Below are 18,321 nucleotides of genomic sequence, written 5' to 3'. Positions count from 1 at the left end.
GGTGAATTTGGATATTCCACAATGGCACCGTTTTCTACAAGAGACTGAATGACAGGTTCAGTGCCTTCAACAGCTTCAGGGCTGAGTGGATTTAGCCTGATTTAGCCTGAACAAGGGCAGGAGATGCTCTTTGTATGTTACCAAAAAAAATATTTTACTCTGAGCCCACAAATAATGTGCCACTGGCAGTCCTGAAGAATGGACTGAGAGTCCCTCAGGTGGTGCATGTGGCCAAAAAATTCCCTTCTCCTGTCCCCAACAAATATTTACTCCTGTATGAGTCACTTTATCTAAAAAGTACAGTGCCCAGGTTCAGTTATTTAGCCCTTGCAAAACAGTGTACATACAATATAAATAATATTTTTAAAGATTTGTGTTTAGTGGGAACAAATAAATAAAAATGGTCTGACTTTGTTTTGCTGAGAGTGGCTGCTTAATGCTTATCTAACCAGACAAAGCTGGTGACGGAGAAATTATGGTCGTCTGAGCTCAGCCTCAAAGACTGAAAAAGGTGAAAACCTGCAAAAATGTATTGTTTAATTGATTAGTCCATTAATTGAACATCATTCTGCAACCAATTGGATCATCACATTTAAAACATTTGCTGGTTCCAGATTCTCAAATGTGAAGATTTTCTGCTTTTCTCCGTTCAACATCACTGTAAACTGAATGTTTTTAAGTTTTGAGGTCTGTTGGTCGGACAGAGACACGTGGACACGTCACCTTCGACATAAGCTTTACTTGTCATGCTTTGCATATGAAAATAACAGCAAGAGCGTTCTACTCTGCATATATATAGGAATTAGCAGACATCTGTGTTTTTGGAGTCTTACCTGCAAAGAATTCAGATCTCAACCGTCAGTAGCCGGATTTGAAAGTTGTGAGTATGTCTTTATATTTCCAGGAAACTATCAAGATGGTTCAAATCCCACTGCAAGTTTACAGTACTGTAAACAAGACTTTGGTCATGTTTTTAATCCTGTTTGCAGGAAACTAGTTGAAACATTAAGTTTTTAAATATTTTCCATCAAAATATCTTTCTTTAAAAAGCCTGTGATTTGTAGCTATTTATAACTATAGCTAATATATATATTAATCTTAATATAGATATTTATTATAGATATTCTTTAGGCTATGTTAAACTTAATGATGTTTAATCCGTGATCGTGTAGATCATTGACCAACAGTCCATACACAGAAGAGGCTTTGTCTCTGTCTGAAGAGTGTTGTTTAACATTCATTTGAGTGTGTATGATCACCTGTTTGTGATCATAGCTGTGCCCGTTTCTTTAAAAGGTTCGAAGTTAAAGGTCCAAACTACGCACTGAAACACAGCGACTGAAAAAACAAACCTCCAAATGTCTTTTGACTTGCAAATCACCAAACCTTGATTGTTATCAGACTGTTAACTGCACAGAAGTTTCAACAATTAATATCTTCTAAACTTAAGCTTAATTTTTAATTTTTTTAAAAGACATTTTCCTGTACTGTCTGAGCCAACATGTTTGTGACACATAGATATTATGTATACATGTATGAGAAAGTGGTCTTAGACTTGTTTTCCTTCTTGTTTACAGACGAGTCATAAATGGCTGCTAACGTGACTCTGACTCTCCTCTTTTTCGGTAAGATCAGAAGTGTTAATGTTTTTACAGATAAAATGTTATTCTTTTTTTAATTTGTGATCTATCAGTCAACAAATACACCAATAACAGACATACCTGTAATATCACTGCCCCGTGTAGCAGCCTGCCTGATGAACTAGTCAGTTTTTGTAAAATGTTTCAACAATTACTGATTATCACTGATTTTCATTGTGTCAGGTGATCCAGTCTCAGGTGGACAGCCCTATGTGCAGTGAAGCATACAGTCAGTATGCTTCATATGTCACTTTATTAAGTGCAAATACAAATACTACGTAGCTGGAAGGTCCTACAAGCTCACGTTGACGTCATACGTCAGGGTCTATCAGGTGTGTCTCCCAGGTGTGTCCCAGGCAAACCAAATTGATTTTTGATGGACTCATATCTCTGTGGGCCTCTCAGAATTTTCAGATGTTGGATATGTGGCCTAAGAGATCAGATCTCCAGTGCATCCTCGATGTGTCTTGGGTGCATCCACACCTGTACTTAGAGTTGTTTTTATTTAGAGCTGTCCACTTGTGATGGAATCACCTGAGATGCACATTAATGCCAGGTCTGAACAGGGCTATTGTGAGCACTGAGCCTCTGTCATCAATCCCCAGGATTTTGCCTCCCCACCTCTTGCCTCCGTCGTCATTTCCACTATGTCAACTTGACACTGACCTGGAGTGGTGCTCGACAGTACTGCAGAGAGAAATACACCGACCTGGCTTCCATCAGAAGTATGGAGGACATACGTATGTTGGAAAGACCTGCTTTGGACACCACAGATGCATGGATTGGACTAAGTGATTACCCAGCATCATGGAAGTGGCAGTGGTCAGCAACTGGTGAAATGAATGCATCTAGTTATAGCATCTGGCTTTCTGGAGACCCTGATAATAAATATGTACAGTACTGTATCACGATGCACTCCACCGGAGGATGGAATGATGCATCCTGTGAAGATTTGTACAGTTTTGTTTGTTATACTGGTAAGAAACTATTTGTATTAATCGACTTTACTGTACCTATTGACCTTACCTGTCAGGGACAGGGAGACTGCAAGACAGACACCTGTCCATTAATGAACTTCATACAAAATGTCACAGCCACAGTGCAGGAGCTCTGTGGGTGAATCTTAGTTCTCCTAATCTCATCTGGAGCTCTGTAATGCTGCTTTGTAACTGGGTTAAGTCTGAACTGAGCCTCCTAAATACCAGAATATTACCAGTTATTCAGATTTCTTTTTCAGTTCATTTACAGTTTGAACTACAAAATAAGTTCCCTTCATATTTCCCAAGGGCCCAAGCTGACACCTTCAGAAAGTTTATTTTGTCTGAGCAGTGGTTACTGACTCCACTTCTGTCTGTTGCAGGAACAGCAGTAAACACAAAAACCTTTGTGTATGTCCCAATTGAGCTACGATGGGCTGATGCCCGAGATTACTGCAGAAAGAACTACACCGATTTGGCTGTGATTGAAAACGCTTATGAAAATACTGAAGTCTACCAAGCAAAACCACAATCCGTTGCTGTATGGATTGGTCTGTACCGAACTCCATGGACTTGGACTGATGGCAGCAACAGCTTATTCAGAAACTGGCAAAGTGGACAACCAGATAACGCAAATGTTAACGAGTTCTGTGCGGCTGAGAACGCTCAGCATGAATGGAGTGATTTTGACTGTAATGTCCAGAACACTTTCGTTTGCCATGAAGGTGACTGTTCACTTGTTTTTTTAAATTCTGGTTTGCAGTTTGTGTGTCTTTGGTTTGTAACGTTGTTGTGTGTTTATTGGATTGTGCAGATCCAAAAGGGATGGTGGTGAAGATGAAGTTTCAGACCAGCGCTAACATGACAGATCCAGCTATTCAGTCCCAGTTCATCCAGCAGGTACAACTCTTGCTCTTCCTCTCTTTCATTCTTTGAAGTAGGAAACTTACAGAAAATGAATCAAAAATGACACGAGGCTCTTCAGAGTTTGCAATTGTAGAAAACATATTTCTTTTATTCCTCCTCAGCTGGGTGCACTGCTAAAACGCCGGGGACTGATGGACATTAAGCTGCAATGGAAGATTCGGCCCAGAAAACAGGAAAACGATCAAGAGGAACTCCCAGGAGCTCAGTGCACTTAATTTGGTTTTGTCTGCAGCCACAAAGTCAGCCTGCATGTTTAAAATCATCGGATGACACATGTGACAAATAATCCTTTACCTAAAATACACCTTTCTTTAATCATATAGTGGCTCTGTCGTGTTGTTAATGCAGTTGTGTATTTAATTATGTATTAAGTTAAGCTTCAGCCATTAAAGGACTAGAAATTATATTTATACATGATGAACTTATTCATTTTTTGGAATGAACATGAAGCCCCCTGACATTTCATTAACATCATTTCTTACTTAATTAGCAAGCTACAAAATGTTGCTACTGAACGTATCAATAAAATGTTCACTGACGACAACATTATTAAATTTAATGTTGAGGCACTGGCAGCACTTCCCTAACTTTAAGAGACACAGAGTGTGTATGAATGTTTAATGCAATAGTTGTTGTTTGTGGCAGCCGTCGAGGCACCAGTTTCCGCATATCCAGCGCACCTGGTTGCTGGCGCTGTGGGAGACGGATTGTGCCGCTGGGTTTCTTCTGGGTGCTTTCGTGTATCTGTTTGTGTGGTCGAGCCGCGGCCTTTGAGGCCCGAACCCTCTGATCCTCCGCGTAGCTGCGCCATATGCCCAGGCGAGAGTGCGTCCTGGCATTGCTTGGCCTGCCACTGGCTACCACGCCCGGGAGGCACTGCTGTTCTGTTCTGTTGTATACTCCTCTGTTCTGTTTTCTGATGTTCTGTGTTCAGTTTTATTCTTCTGTTTTCTGTTTCGTCCTGGTCTGTGGAGTGCGGCGTTTTGCGCAGACTGCTGCTCTTTTGCACACTGCCGTTCTTTTGTGAGGTCCTGCTCCGCGCTGTTCTGGTCATCGCAGAGTCCTGAGCCGGTCTGCTCCACTGAGACCTCCACAACATTTTAAATTGTTATTTCTTTGTTTCCTTTTCTTACATTATTTCTCTTGAGTTATTTAGGTTGTAGCTTTTTGTTTTGTTCTATTTTGTATGTTGTATTTTGTTCTTTTTGTTTTTCTTGGGTTTATTTGAAACTGGCCAAGTGAAGCACTTGGCCTGTTTTAATTTTCTTTTCTTTTAAACAGGTGCTGAGGGCCTGAGGCGGCAGTTGGTCCCTGGTGGTGGTGTTCTTCACGATTCCTTTTTGTTGTGCGGTGTCACGGGTGGCTAGTTCTATGGCCCTTTCCCTTTTGATTCTCCCTGCCGCCGTGGTAAGCCCTCGTCCCGTTTGCACTCCTTGGCCCAAGTTCTAGTTTTATGGTGGCTAACTCCTAAGTGCCTGATCTGTAGTTTCCTTTTTGATATTTGAATTTTGTTAATTATTTGTGTTAAATAAAGTTATTGTTTCTTTTAAACCCTCCTACACTGTCTCTTGCCCAATTGATATGAAAGAACCTGTAACTCTACACTTAGCATAGCTTAGTTATTTCCTGGGGTGAAATTCCCCAGGTGGCGTTGTCGCAACACCTCTTTCCCTAAGCCTCCGCTCCCGCCACACTTGGTCAGCACGAGACAGTGTCTGCTGCCCAAGTTAACCCCCTGCAGCATTTCCATATGAAAATGAGCTTATTACAAGAGCAACAGGATCTGAGTTTTACCTGCAAATATGCAAGTGTTAGGAGGTGATAAGTTTAAAATAATAAGCCACTAACATTACATTTTAAAAAGTGACGAAACATTTTAGTTTTCATCCCAAGAAACCATCAAACAGTCATTGTTATCATCGTGCAGCAGCCAAAGTGACCTCTGTCATATTCCTCATTTGTTTATTGAAATATAAACTTTCCAAGAAATATCAGCAACGAACTGGTTGTGTCTCAGCCTGCGACTCGTTGACAATCCTTCCATGCACTTGCTTCCAATCTCTTGTCTGTTAAACACACCCTGAAGATACAAGTGATTCCAGGTCTGGTAAATTTGCTGCCAAGAGATTTTATACATGTGAGTATTTATTCTTAATCATTTTTCTATATTATTATTATTATTATTATTATTATTATTATAAAGCAACTGCTTTATAAATATTGGACCAAGTCTAAAACCATAATCAAGCTTGTTCAAAATGTAAAATGTCTTGAATGTGTTATTGTTTAAAGTGGATTTTTGCTTTAATATGTGAGGTCCTAGTAAATGCTTGATATTTTTTCTATCACTACTTCTACGTTTTGTTTTTTTAACTTTTCAGTGAAATCAGACATGGATTACACAGAGTTTTTGATTTTTGTCTTCTTGGGTAAGAACTTTTGATTGCTTTCCATAATTTCACATTGATCTTTAAGTTTTGGTTTCTGATTTATGAGCGCCACACAACCATTTCAAAGCGTCTGTTGAATTGTACAGCTGAGAAATGGTGGCCTCTGAGAGAGATTTTAAGAACGCATTTAGAGTTATTATTATTGAGAGCTGTCCACTTGTGATGGAATCACCTGAGATGCACATTAATGCCAGGTCTGAACAGGGCTATTGTGAGCACTGAGCCTCTGTCATCAATCCCCAGGATTTTGCCTCCCCACCTCTTGCCTCCGTCGTCATTTCCACTATGTCAACTTGACACTGACCTGGAGTGGTGCTCGACAGTACTGCAGAGAGAAATACACCGACCTGGCTTCCATCAGAAGTATGGAGGACATACGTATGTTGGAAAGACCTGCTTTGAACACCTCACATGCATGGATTGGACTGAGTGATGACCCAGAATCATGGAAGAAAACCACGTGCAATGATGCCAACTCCTGGAAATGGTCAGCAACTGGTCAAATGAGCGCATCTCGTTATACCGTCTGGCTTTCTGGTGAACCAAACAACGGGTATTTACAGTTCTGTGGTATGATGTACCACGATGGATCATGGACTGATGAAGCCTGTGAAGATTTCAGAAGTTTTGTTTGTTATACTGGTAAAAAACTATTTGCATGAATCAACTTTATTGTTCCTATTGACCTTACCTGTCAGGGACAGGGAGACTGCAAGGCAGACACCTGTCCATTAATGAACTTCAAACATATTGTCACAGCCACAGTACAGGAGCTCTTGCAGAAATGCAAATGGCGTCAATCTTCTGATCTAACGGCTGACAAGAAAGCAAAAACGGTGTTTCCCCAAAATGCTTTAAAACTCCAACATGGCTGCCCTGCAGTGAATTGTCTGAAAATGCTTTGAAATGATTTAAATATTTTCATTCTTACACTGATTCCACTTCTGTCTGTTGCAGGAACAGCAGTAAACACAAAAACCTTTGTGTATGTCCCAATTGAGCTACGGTGGGCTGATGCCCGAGATTACTGCAGAAAGAACTACACTGATTTGGCTGTGATTGAAAACTCTGATGAAAATACTGAAGTCTACCAAGCAAAACCAGGATCTGTTTCTGTATGGATTGGTCTGTACCGAACTCCATGGACTTGGACTGATGGCAGCAACAGCTTATTCAGAAACTGGCAAAGTGGACAACCAGATAACAGTAATCTTCACCAGTTCTGTGCGGCTGAGAACGCTCAGCATGAATGGAGTGATTTGGACTGTAATACCCAGAACACTTTCGTTTGCCATGAAGGTGACTGTTCACTTGTTTTTTTAATTTCTGGTTTGCAGTTTGTGTCTCTTTGGTTTGTAACGTTGTTGTGTGTTTATTGGATTGTGCAGATCCAAAAGGGATGGTGGTGAAGATGAAGTTTCAGACCAGCGCTGACATGACAGATCCAGCTATTGACTCCCAGTTCATCCAGCAGGTACAACTCTTGCTCTTCCTCTCTTTCATTCTTTGAAGTAGGAAACTTACACGAAATGAATCAAAAATGACACGAGGCTCTGCAGAGTTTGCAATTGTAGAAAACATATTTCTTTTATTCCTCCTCAGCTGGGTGCACTGCTAAAACGCCGGGGACTGATGGACATTAAGCTGCAATGGAAGATTCAGCCCAGAAAACAGGAAAACGATCAAGAGGAACTCCCAGGAGCTCAGTGCACTTAATTTGGTTTTGTCTGCAACCACAACATCAGCCTGCATGTTTAAAATCATCATTCTTTGTGTAATCATATAGTGGCTCTGTCGTGTTGTTAATGCAGTTATTTGTGTATTTAATAATGTATTAAGTTAAGCTTCAGCCATTAAAGGACTAGAAATTATATTTATACATGATGAACTTTTTTGGAGTGAACATGAAGCCACCTGACATTTCATTAACATCATTTCTTAATTAATTATCAAGCTACAAAATGTTGCTACTGAACGTATCAATAAAATATTCACTGACAACAACATTATTAAATTTAATGTTGAGGCACTGGCAGCACTTAACTTTAAGAGACACAGTGTGTGTATGAATGTTTAATACAAACGATGTGTGTTGATGTGTGATGACCACAGATATTTATTTGCTTGGTCTGCATGAGACAGTGTCTGTTGCCCAAGTTAACCCCCTGCAGCATTTCCATATGAAAATGAGCTTATTACAAGAGCAACAGGATCTGAGTTTTACCTGCAAATATGCAAGTGTTAGGAGGTGATAAGTTTAAAATAATAAGCCACTAACATTACATTTTAAAAAGTGACGAAACATTTTAGTTTTCATCCCAAGCAACCATCAGTCATTGTTATCATCGTGCAGCAGCCAAAGTGACCTCTGTCATATTCCTCATTTGTTTATTGAAATATAAACCTTCCAAGAAATATCAGCAACGAACTGGTTGTGTCTCAGCCTGCGACTCACATGTTTACCTACAGCAGGCATTTGCTTATTGAAAAAAACAAAACAAAACAAAAAACCTCTACCACTCGTTGACAGTGATGATGCTGATTGGCTGGAATAGTGTTGTGTGGTTTGTGGTTTCGTCCAATCCACTTTTTGTGTTTTCCAATGCTCTGTAGGAACTTTTTTTTAAAAAGTCAATTTTATATGTAAATTGTTTCTGTAGGCCTTGGAAGATAGTGAAATTTGAGCAGATGTCATGGCTGTGTAAGAAATAATCAAAGACTAAGGTTACCTTTTCTCATTTGGATATTTAAATATGAGTATGGTACGTATGTACAGATCAGCACTGGATACGTCTCAGAGAGGGAGGCAGAGCTTGAAGATACAAGTGATTCCAGGTCTGGTAAATTTGCTGCCAAGAGATTTTATACATGTGAGTATTTTTTCTATTTATTCTTAATCATTCTTCTTTAGTATTATTATTATTATTATAAAGCAACTGCTTTATAAATATTGGACCAAGTCTAAAACCATAATCAAGCTTGTTCAAAATGTAAAATGTCTTGAATGTGTTATTGTTTAAAGTGGATTTTTGCTTTAATGTGTGAGGTCCTACTAAATGCTTGATATTTTTTCTATCACTACTTGTCCTTTTCTTTTTTAATTTTCAGTGAAATCAAACATGGATTACACAGAGCTTTTGATTTTTGTCTTCTTGGGTAAGAACTTTTGATTGCTTTCCATAATTTCACACTGATCTTTTGGTTTCTGATTTATGAGCACCACAACTATTTCAAAGCGATTTCACAGCTGAGAAATGGTGGCCTCTGAGAGAGATTTTATTTACATCAGGGCAGGGAACTCATTTGAAGTCCACAGCACTTAATTTTGTTTAGAAGTTGCCCATATCTGACTCCTAAAGATTGGGCTGGAATGAATTGTAATGAAGTAAAGACTATGGCAACAGTAATTTAAAAGGCATGTGACACTGATGCAGTCATTCAAACCAATGATTAACTGATCTCTTTCCTTATGCGATAATTTTACTAGTGGTGTGTTCTCTGTTCCTTTCTCCTTCTGGTGCACTCACTAAAGATGGGACCTTTTCTATTATAAAACTAAATAAAAAACCTTCAGACATTATTCAATTCCAAACGTGACTTTTGTAGTTTACAGCCACATGTGCCCTCTGTCATCAACCCTTAGGATCTGGCCTCACTCCCTGCTCCCACGCCCTCCTTCGTCAGTACCACTTTGTCAACCTGCCGATGAACTGGTCCGACGCTCAGCATTACTGCAGAGTGAAACACACTGATCTGGCAACCTTTGAAAGCTCGGACGACTTCAGTGGGTTGAACAGACCACTTGTGGACACCTCATGGTTGTGGATCGGACTGTATGACGATCCAAAATCCTGGAAGGGAATTATGGGCAATGATGCAAACTCCTGGAGATGGTCAACAACTGGCAAAACAAGTGAGACTGATTACAGCAACTGGGCGCCTGGTCAACCAGATAATCAGGGAGGAAATCAGAGCTGTGTGTCAATGAAGGCGGATGGAATGTGGAACGATGAAATATGTCCCTGTAAATTATATTTTATCTGTTACATGGGTAAGAATTTCAATTTATTTATTTTCTTAAACAAAGTCTTTAAATTACTAATAAGTCTTTGCTGTTATATTCAGTTGCACTGAGAGTATTAGATAAGCCATCCATTACATTAGTCATGATAATTATGTAGGAGGGAAAGCAAGTGAAAGCAAACGGTTTTACGTTCCCCTCAGACCAGCTTAATTTGGCTTTGTGAATTATAACTTTATGGATTATGGGACAGATACATGGGAAAGAAACCAACATGCTTAACCTTATCTACTCATCTCTACCACGTCCTCATACCTAATGCTGCTGCGCTTCTCTCACTGGCTTTACTTTTCCTCTGTTATAGATTCAAGTCCTCCAGGCACGAAAGCATATACTCTCGTTTACCAGGGACAGACGTGGGAAGGTGCGCAGGCTCACTGCAGAGCACACTTCACGGACCTGGCTATGATCACGAATGCTCAGGAAGACGCAGCGGTGGCAGCAGTGAAATCAATAAATCATGTGTGGATTGGCTTGTACCGTGTGCCATGGATGTGGTCCGACAAAAGCAGCAGCTCCCTCAGGAATTGGGCAAATGACCAGCCAAATAACTATGTTGGGAACCAGTATTGTGTGGTGGAGAGCCCGGACCACAGCTGGTCTGATGAGAGCTGTGACTCCAAATATTCCTTCTGGTGCCAAGGAGGTGAAAAAATATATATAAATCTCATAAACACGTTTCTGTTTTTCTTTTTCTCACGTTGCAATAATATTTCCATGCTTGGTTTTTGGATTTGTGTTTGTTGGACTGTGCAGCCCTGAAAGTGAAGTTCACCGTGGTGAGGATAAAGATTGAGACTGCTGCTGACCTCTCAGATCCAGCTACAAACACCCAGATTCTACAGCAGGTACAACACCGTCCTACCCCTATACACATCTAAATCTCAGGAACCAGAACCTCTATTTGTCCATCTGATCAGGTCCTAGGATCGCATCCCATCTGAGGATCAGACCTCAGGCATCAGACCTAAATCATCAGATCTTAGGGATAAGATCTCAGTCATGAGACATCAATTATCTCAAGGGTTAGATCTCAGTTTAAGATTTCAGGGATCAGACCTCAGGGTACAGACCTTTACAATCAGACCTCTGAGACGAGAAGTTAACATCAGGCCTCGGGTATCAGATCATAGACATCAGACTTCAAAACCAGATGTCAGAACAGGACTGGTTCCCAGGATCAGGCATCAGAATCAGTCCTTAAGAAATCATGCCTCAGGCCAAAGTCCTTCAGATCAGACCCACAGCTGTCAGACCTTAGGGGACAGAACTCGCAGCCAGACCTCAGGATCAGGTCTCTGCATCAGATCTTAGACATCAGAACTCAAGAATCAGATTTCAGAGTCAGATGTCTCAGACAAAAAATGTACTATGCTGACACAAAGGACAAAACAACCCCTCAAAAGTAAAATGTCTTTCTATTTACAAAAATAACATGAAATGAATAATGTTGGCCTTCTAATATTGCCTTTATTCGCTCTCAGCTGGGTGCAAGGAGCAAGGCTTTACTGCCTGAAGTTAACCTGAGGTGGATGATTCAACCCAGAAAACAGATAAACGAACTGAAGAAGCCTCTGGAGGAAGATGTTCTTTGTAACTGATCATGTTTGTCGACAATCTACAGAAAACAACAGAACCAAAATTAGTGTAGTTCGATGACTTTATTAACCAGATGTAGTACATCAAATATTTTAATAGGTTGTAAAACAAAACATGTTGTAACTTTCACTCTCTGTGCTCTTGTGAAGATTTATGTGCAGTATATTGCTATTACATTAAGTCTATACTATAACAAAATGCCATACTTTAGGCTGTTGTTTGCTTAGTAAAGTTAGTGTGAAGCATTCAGTTTGCTAGATCCATCTTCTGGATTTTTTATTTTTATTCAATTAAAAAAACAGCACAGGTAGGTTGGTGGATTAGTTCATCGTACTTTTCTGTTTTAATGTCTGGGCTTTGCAATGTTGGCCAGGACACAAACATTGCCCTTTAAATTGACTTGAAATGGAACTATGACAACCCCATTAGGTGTTACATGCGTGTAAAATCTTGCAATTGTGACACATGAAAGTACCTGAATGCACTTCCCCAGTATCTAGCACTGGAAATCCTTCTTTTACAGTTTGGATACCTATTTTAAATGCTAGCAAAAAGTCCCTCCAGTTGGCAGTTTATATCTATATGGAACCACACAAAATATAATTTACAGTGTGCCAGTACAGTACAGTACAGTAGTTTATGTGCCATTTATGTACCAATTATGTTATTGGCCCCAAATGCTGCTTCAAATTAAAAAGAATCACGGCAACCATTCATCAATAAGCAAGAATGGCCTTGTTTTCCAGCTGTTTAACAGGCCAGGTTTGACGCTTTGGAAAATCAAAAACAACTTCAAAGAGGAGTTTGACTTACAGGGAGCCATCTTAAACCTGTTCAGTCCCTGTCATGCTGTTCCTGCTTGTGTGACAGTGAAAATAAAGAGATATATTGCACTAATAAATAACCCCTCAGTGGTGCCAGGCTCCAGCTGAAGGTTTACAGCTGGTTGTAAAGAAGCAAAAGGGAAACCGAGGATCGTTTGGTTGTTTTGTTCCGTTGTACCATTTGGTGCGACGCCATATTTGGACAAAATGCTGGGGACACTCACATAAATGCACAAAACGAGGAGCAGATGAAAAGAGTTTTACAGCCTTAACAAAGCCGAGATGTGGTTTCTGCCTCTGGGTTTGGGTGGTTTTGTACTTTTAGGGTAGATTTCTTTCTTTCTTTCTTTTCACTTGGCACCATCATCAGGTCAGAATTTAAAATTTTCCTGTATTTTTGTTTATGGTTGAATATATAAATAATAAAGTTACAGTCTATAAGCACAATAAACCATCAGAAGTAGTTTGATTTATGTTAAACTTGTCTGTTCAAACTAATTTGACCAATTATCTTTGTTCAAATTAGTTTGAACTTGACTTTTTGAAAAAGTGACAGCCTGAATGTTAGCATGCTAACATCAACATGTTAGTATTGTCATTGTGAGCACGTTAGCATGCTGAGGTCGGCATTTATTTTAAAATAAATACAGCCTCACAGAGCCGCTAACATGGCTGTAGACGTTTCAACAAATGCCCTAACTTAAGTCCACAAATAAAAAAATCATTGATGAATGGCTGAATGGATTCACACCTACCACAGAATGAAAACAAATGACTGAATGAATATTGAAAAGAGTGGTCAAGGCAAGAGAGCAAGAAAAAAAAATGCGAGCAATGCTAAATGGGACAGAGGGAAGAGGAGGAAGACGAGGAGCCAGGGGAGGATGGATGAAGGAGGAGAAAGGAGGACAGGGGAAGGCTGAGCTGGGAGGGAGGGCAGGCAGCAGCAGCAGCAGCAGGCTGCAGGAATGTTTCACATGCCTGTCCTCTGGATGACCTCGCCTCCCTGGAGTGTGGGAGATACTGGGAGTAATTAGCCTCCTTTAACATTGGAGCTGTGCTGCCCCTACGCCTCAATGGGGTTAGCAGTGGCATTGAAGGAGATCAAGTGTATTTTTTTTTTTTTTCAAACTAAATAGCTTAAACATTCTTCTTTGGCACCACCTGCCTGCAACACTCTGTCTCTTTTCAGTGGTTCGTTTCCAAATGATGCATTAAATTCCTTTTCTGTATATTTCTCTTTTTTTTGTTTTTAGGGCAGGGAAGTTGTTTTCAGTCATTTCCAGTTGATGAATGTTGAAAATTAGTTCCATTATTTTGAAGTGGAACAGACTTCCTTCCCCCCGCCCACCAACCCATCTTGCAGCTGACCTACTTTGTCTTCCGGTAGATTTAATTATGGCTCCTCCTAACTGCAAATATTTCTCACTTAAAGTCAAGGATCGGGAATTGAAGTGGACGTGGATGAAGAAAAACAGAACCTAAAAAGTATTGATTTTGTAAAAGGCCACATGGTTTCAATCATGAAATGCCAATACTGGAGCATCAGTGTCATGTGCTGTGCTCTGATGCCCTTTATTTAAAACAGACGAGTGTCCCTTTATGGCAAATCCAGACCTAAAAACCTAAATGTTCTCCAGCATGCTGATACTAATGCACTTGTGTGATTTTTTTGTGTGTGTGTGTGTGTGTGTGTTAGCAGCAGGATGCGTGTTTTAATTCAGTTTTGGAATCATTTGAATATGAACAACATCCAGTGAAAACAAGTCAAGTCCTAAGTTTGATTTTTTTTTTTGTTTGTTTGTTTGTTAGTTTTTTAGTAGGCCTGGTCTGTAAACATATTTATCTGAACATGTTTACAGATCATGCCTAGTCAGTGACTGAAACAAAGTCCCCCTCCTCTTATTCTCATTAAATCCTCTTTATTAGAAGCCACTGGAGTATTTAAAAGAAAATATTTATGAGAGACACTGACAGTCTCTGATGAGAAGAGACAAATTAAAGACCATATTACACAAGGGGTGTAATTCTATAATATATCACTTTGAAACGCAAGCATTGATATTCAAATAATAGGTGTGTCACTGACAACTCAAAGTAATAAAGCAGCTGTACAGCAGCACTGTGCTGAAGACCATGAAACTTAACTTTAAGACAAAAAATAAAAGGACTTATAAATAAATAAATACATTGCTGGGTCATGGATAATGGATGGTTTGAATGCACTCGGTTGTCTTACATGTTTACATAAGGCTTTTAAATAGTCTCCCACTGCATTTTTATATCCTGCATTAAAGGCTGCATCTCTGATGTGTATATTTATCAGAAACTCAGAACAAAAACACAGCTTAAGATGATGATGGGATGATTTTACTAAGGTAAATATTAGACATATTTATAGTTTAATAGAAAATACTGTTATTCACGTTCTAGTTTGGAGTTAGGTGAGAAGAGAAGTACCTCTCACATGTCTGTCAGCTCAGTATGGAGCTGAGGCTACGGGGCAACTGGCTCTAATCTGGTTCTGTCCAGAATTTTAAAACAAAATGTCTTTCTAAAGCTTATTAATTAAAACGACAACTTGTCACTATAACATTTCTGTTTTTGAACAAAATTAAACAAACGAGATCCGTACCAGCCTCGTTAATGAGATTTAAGGTGCATTCAGACAGACAGCTCCAGCTGAACTGTGGTCAGTGTAGGCACCAGGTTTTTATAATGATGCGTGGAATAAAAAAAGAAAATGTCTTAAGGAGTGCAATGTTAAACAGCTGAGGAGTTGTTTTTGGCCCAACAGGCACAATTTACAAACAGTTTTTAAATTAGAATTCATAGTTTAGTGGTTGATAAGTCATTTACCAATGCTTTATAGATCAGCTGCAAACCACTAACCACAGCTTTTGGGTTGCCAAGTTGTGGAAAATCCTCCTCCAGATATTTGATTCATCAGGGAGACCCCTCCAATGAGCTGTGAATCCATTTATAAACTGCCTATGAACTACAGACTTGGTGGATTTATTATAGAACCCCTTCTTAATGGTTTATTTACATTTATAGGCGATTGGCTGACTTTTGCAGAGACCCACTGACTTACAATCATTTACAACTGCAGCCTTAATGGCCTGGAGGAGTCTCCCTTATGAATTTTAGTGCCAACAAAGTGTTATGCTGGAGGAATTTGGCAACTCAAACGTAAAGCATTAGTAAACCATTTATTAATCATTAATTACTGCTTATAAAACTTTAAGTAAATGGTGTCTTGTGAGAAGGTGATGCCCGAACTTCTAATCTGACTCGTGTAATTTCTTGAAATGTTGAGCCATCCCTTTATAGTGAAACTCTGATGGAGGCAGGCTGCTCCTTTTCTTGAGTAAAGGACTTCAGTACTTGTTTCCACCGCTGCTGGTGATGTCAGACAGCGGCTGGGTCATGTGAAGGTCAGCAGCGGAGGAGGTTCATGGAGAGTTCACCCGCATACATTAGGTAACACCATCGGTCGCTGTGACATAACTGGTATGAGGCAGGTTGAGTTGAGACATTCGTCAATAAAGAAGAGATAAGAAGAAGAAGAAGAAGAAGAAGAAGAGGAAGAGGAAGAAGAGGAAGAGGTCCTGGAACAAACTTTGTTATGCAAAACAGTCTTCAGATCTGGATGCGTTTAACCGCCGCGTCTCCGCTGCAGGACTGAAGTCGCGCTGGCTGCGCGTCAACATGCAAGCAGTTTCTGACGGTGACCGGTAAAATATAGGTCTGTTCCTGCAGCGCACACGCCCCTTCTGAGTGTAACACCGTCATGTTTTACCGTTAAAAACACCGTTTGCATCAGTTATAGACAAACTTAGGCGGTGCAAACCGAGAGAAGCCTCCCCGCCGTGAAGGATTCCCCATGCGGACAACATCTCCAGGCGGACTTCGCTGAAACCAGATCATGTTTGACTATATGGAATTTCAGTCTTTCGGTCCTGGAGAAATCATGGACTTCTACAGCTCTTCCAGCCCTGCCTGCATGCTGCAGGAGCACGACCAGGATTTGGCAGCCTTCTTCCCCGAGCTGATCGAGTCGGAATGGCAGGAGCACCGGTGCTCGCAATGTAAGAGCAAACTCACGTTTTGGTTAAAATTTGAATCAGTGATATTTGACAGCACAAAACAGTGTGTAACTCTACCTTCAGATTGGTGTCCAATATGAGGAAAATATCATTTTACTATCTGAAAAGTGTTATTTACAAATGTTGCCCAAAATCAGAAACTACAGATTTGCCTTAAAGAGCTTCATCTCTGTGCAGGACGCTTTGATAAACAAAACTGTTTTACTGAGAAATACTTTAACCAATAGATCAATTATTCTCAACACTGCACCTTCTACTCTATACTGAATTTTCAAGTGAAGCATCGGCTTGTAGTTTGATATTTAGTGCAGTATCGGAATGATCCTCCTCCTGCTGGGATAAAATTTCAAAACAACAGGCTGCACACAGGATAATTCCACTAGATTGTTGTCATGTTCTCTCCTGTGACTCTTCCATAGCCTTGTTCAATCAATCAATAAATCAATCTTTGTTTGTAAAGCATCTTTCATGCAGGTTAGTGCAATTCAGAGTGTTTATGTTAGACAAGCTGATAACAATACAGTAGAAATGTAAACAGTAAAGCAGTTTGAGATAAAAGTGACTATAATAAAACTAATAGAATAGATAAAGAGCAGTAAAATAGATAATAGACAATAACAATGAAACAGATAAGAGGGTATAAAAACATGTTAAAGCACGGATAAAATAAATAATAACAATAAATGACAGCCATAAAGATTCTCCTCAAAAGCTGTAAAGCTGGTTAAAGTGTTCTGTGTTCATGCATTCTCGATCTCCACACTGTGACACTTTTAATGGTGAGTTTCCTCGTGCAGGAGCTTCCTTACTAACAGAAAAGGGATATGGGGAGCAGCAGAGAACAGGGCACTGTACTGGAGCACAGAGTCAGTGTGGTGGTCTGTGTTTGGGACGGTGCAGGGCCGGTCAGTTTGGGGTCACCGCGGGTTCAACGGACGGTCACCAGCTCAGGAGGTCAGACTGTCCCAGTGGTGGAAGAAGCGCTCAGATCCTTCACTTATTTAAAAGTATCAGCACAACAAACAGAAACATACTCTGATACTCTGATTTTTTCTCAGATAGTGGAGCATTTTGTCTCTTTGGGCCTCAGACAGCTCAAGCTAAACAGTTTTTCTTTTGTTTTTTGTGTATGAGGTGTCACAAACCAAATAGGTTGGTTTTATATTAAATTTTTATAAATGTTTATTTTATTTTTTCTGTTAAAAGTGCAGTGACTCATCAGAAATATTTTTAGCTGGAAAGGGACAAACCCAAGTGTTTGTTTTTTTAAGTAAGTCTACTTTATAAATTCCAATGTTTCAGAACACAAGCAATAATTTATCAATTAAACCATTTGTTGTCTGAAAGAACATTAACCAGCAGCTATTCTGGTAATCGATTAATTGTTTTTCAAGCAAAAATACTGGAAATTTGCTTGATCCAGCCTCTCAGTTGTGAGGATTTGATGCTTTTCTTTATCATACATGACAGTAAATGACGTGTGTTTGAGCTTTGGGCTGTTAGTCAGACACAGTCACTTTGGATTGTTAGAAACAAGAAAGTGTGTGTTTCTGTTTTTCAGTAGAATTACATGTAACTATTATTTTCATCAGAGATTAATCAGCCAGACCATGTTGTTGATTAATCAGTTAATCATTTGGTCTATAAAATGTCAAAAATAGTGAAAAATATCCTTCACATTTTCCCTATTGGTATCTTCAAATGTCTTGTTTTG

At 39.7% G+C, this 18,321-nt stretch overlaps 3 protein-coding genes across 3 annotated transcripts; all 3 read left to right on the top strand.

Annotated features, from left to right (window-relative positions):
• Positions 1-2,506: 2,506 nt before the first annotated feature.
• Positions 2,507-3,759, top strand: LOC121185521 (lithostathine-like). Its single transcript, XM_041043735.1, has 4 exons — positions 2,507-2,617; positions 3,001-3,342; positions 3,432-3,517; positions 3,646-3,759. The coding sequence occupies exons 1-4, from the start codon at positions 2,551-2,553 to the stop codon at positions 3,757-3,759; spliced, it is 609 nt and encodes a 202-aa protein (XP_040899669.1). The 5' UTR covers positions 2,507-2,550.
• A 1,846-nt stretch (positions 3,760-5,605) lies between these two features.
• On the top strand, positions 5,606-7,732 carry LOC121186252 (macrophage mannose receptor 1-like). The gene is made up of 6 exons (XM_041044936.1): positions 5,606-5,681; positions 5,926-5,973; positions 6,238-6,628; positions 6,944-7,293; positions 7,383-7,468; positions 7,597-7,732. The coding sequence occupies exons 2-6, from the start codon at positions 5,937-5,939 to the stop codon at positions 7,708-7,710; spliced, it is 978 nt and encodes a 325-aa protein (XP_040900870.1). The 5' UTR covers positions 5,606-5,681; positions 5,926-5,936; the 3' UTR covers positions 7,711-7,732.
• A 1,080-nt stretch (positions 7,733-8,812) lies between these two features.
• LOC121186250 (macrophage mannose receptor 1-like) lies at positions 8,813-11,931 on the top strand. The gene is made up of 6 exons (XM_041044935.1): positions 8,813-8,829; positions 9,103-9,150; positions 9,638-10,045; positions 10,380-10,721; positions 10,832-10,923; positions 11,560-11,931. Exons 2-6 carry the CDS (start codon positions 9,114-9,116, stop codon positions 11,674-11,676), a joined length of 996 nt encoding a protein of 331 aa, XP_040900869.1. The 5' UTR covers positions 8,813-8,829; positions 9,103-9,113; the 3' UTR covers positions 11,677-11,931.
• Positions 11,932-18,321: the final 6,390 nt, after the last annotated feature.

Source organism: Toxotes jaculatrix, chromosome 8 (genome assembly GCF_017976425.1).
Source record: "Toxotes jaculatrix isolate fToxJac2 chromosome 8, fToxJac2.pri, whole genome shotgun sequence".
NCBI classification, from domain to species: domain Eukaryota; kingdom Metazoa; phylum Chordata; class Actinopteri; family Toxotidae; genus Toxotes; species Toxotes jaculatrix.
Note: the sequence above shows the minus strand (reverse complement) of the source record. Positions and strands in the feature narration are given on the sequence as shown.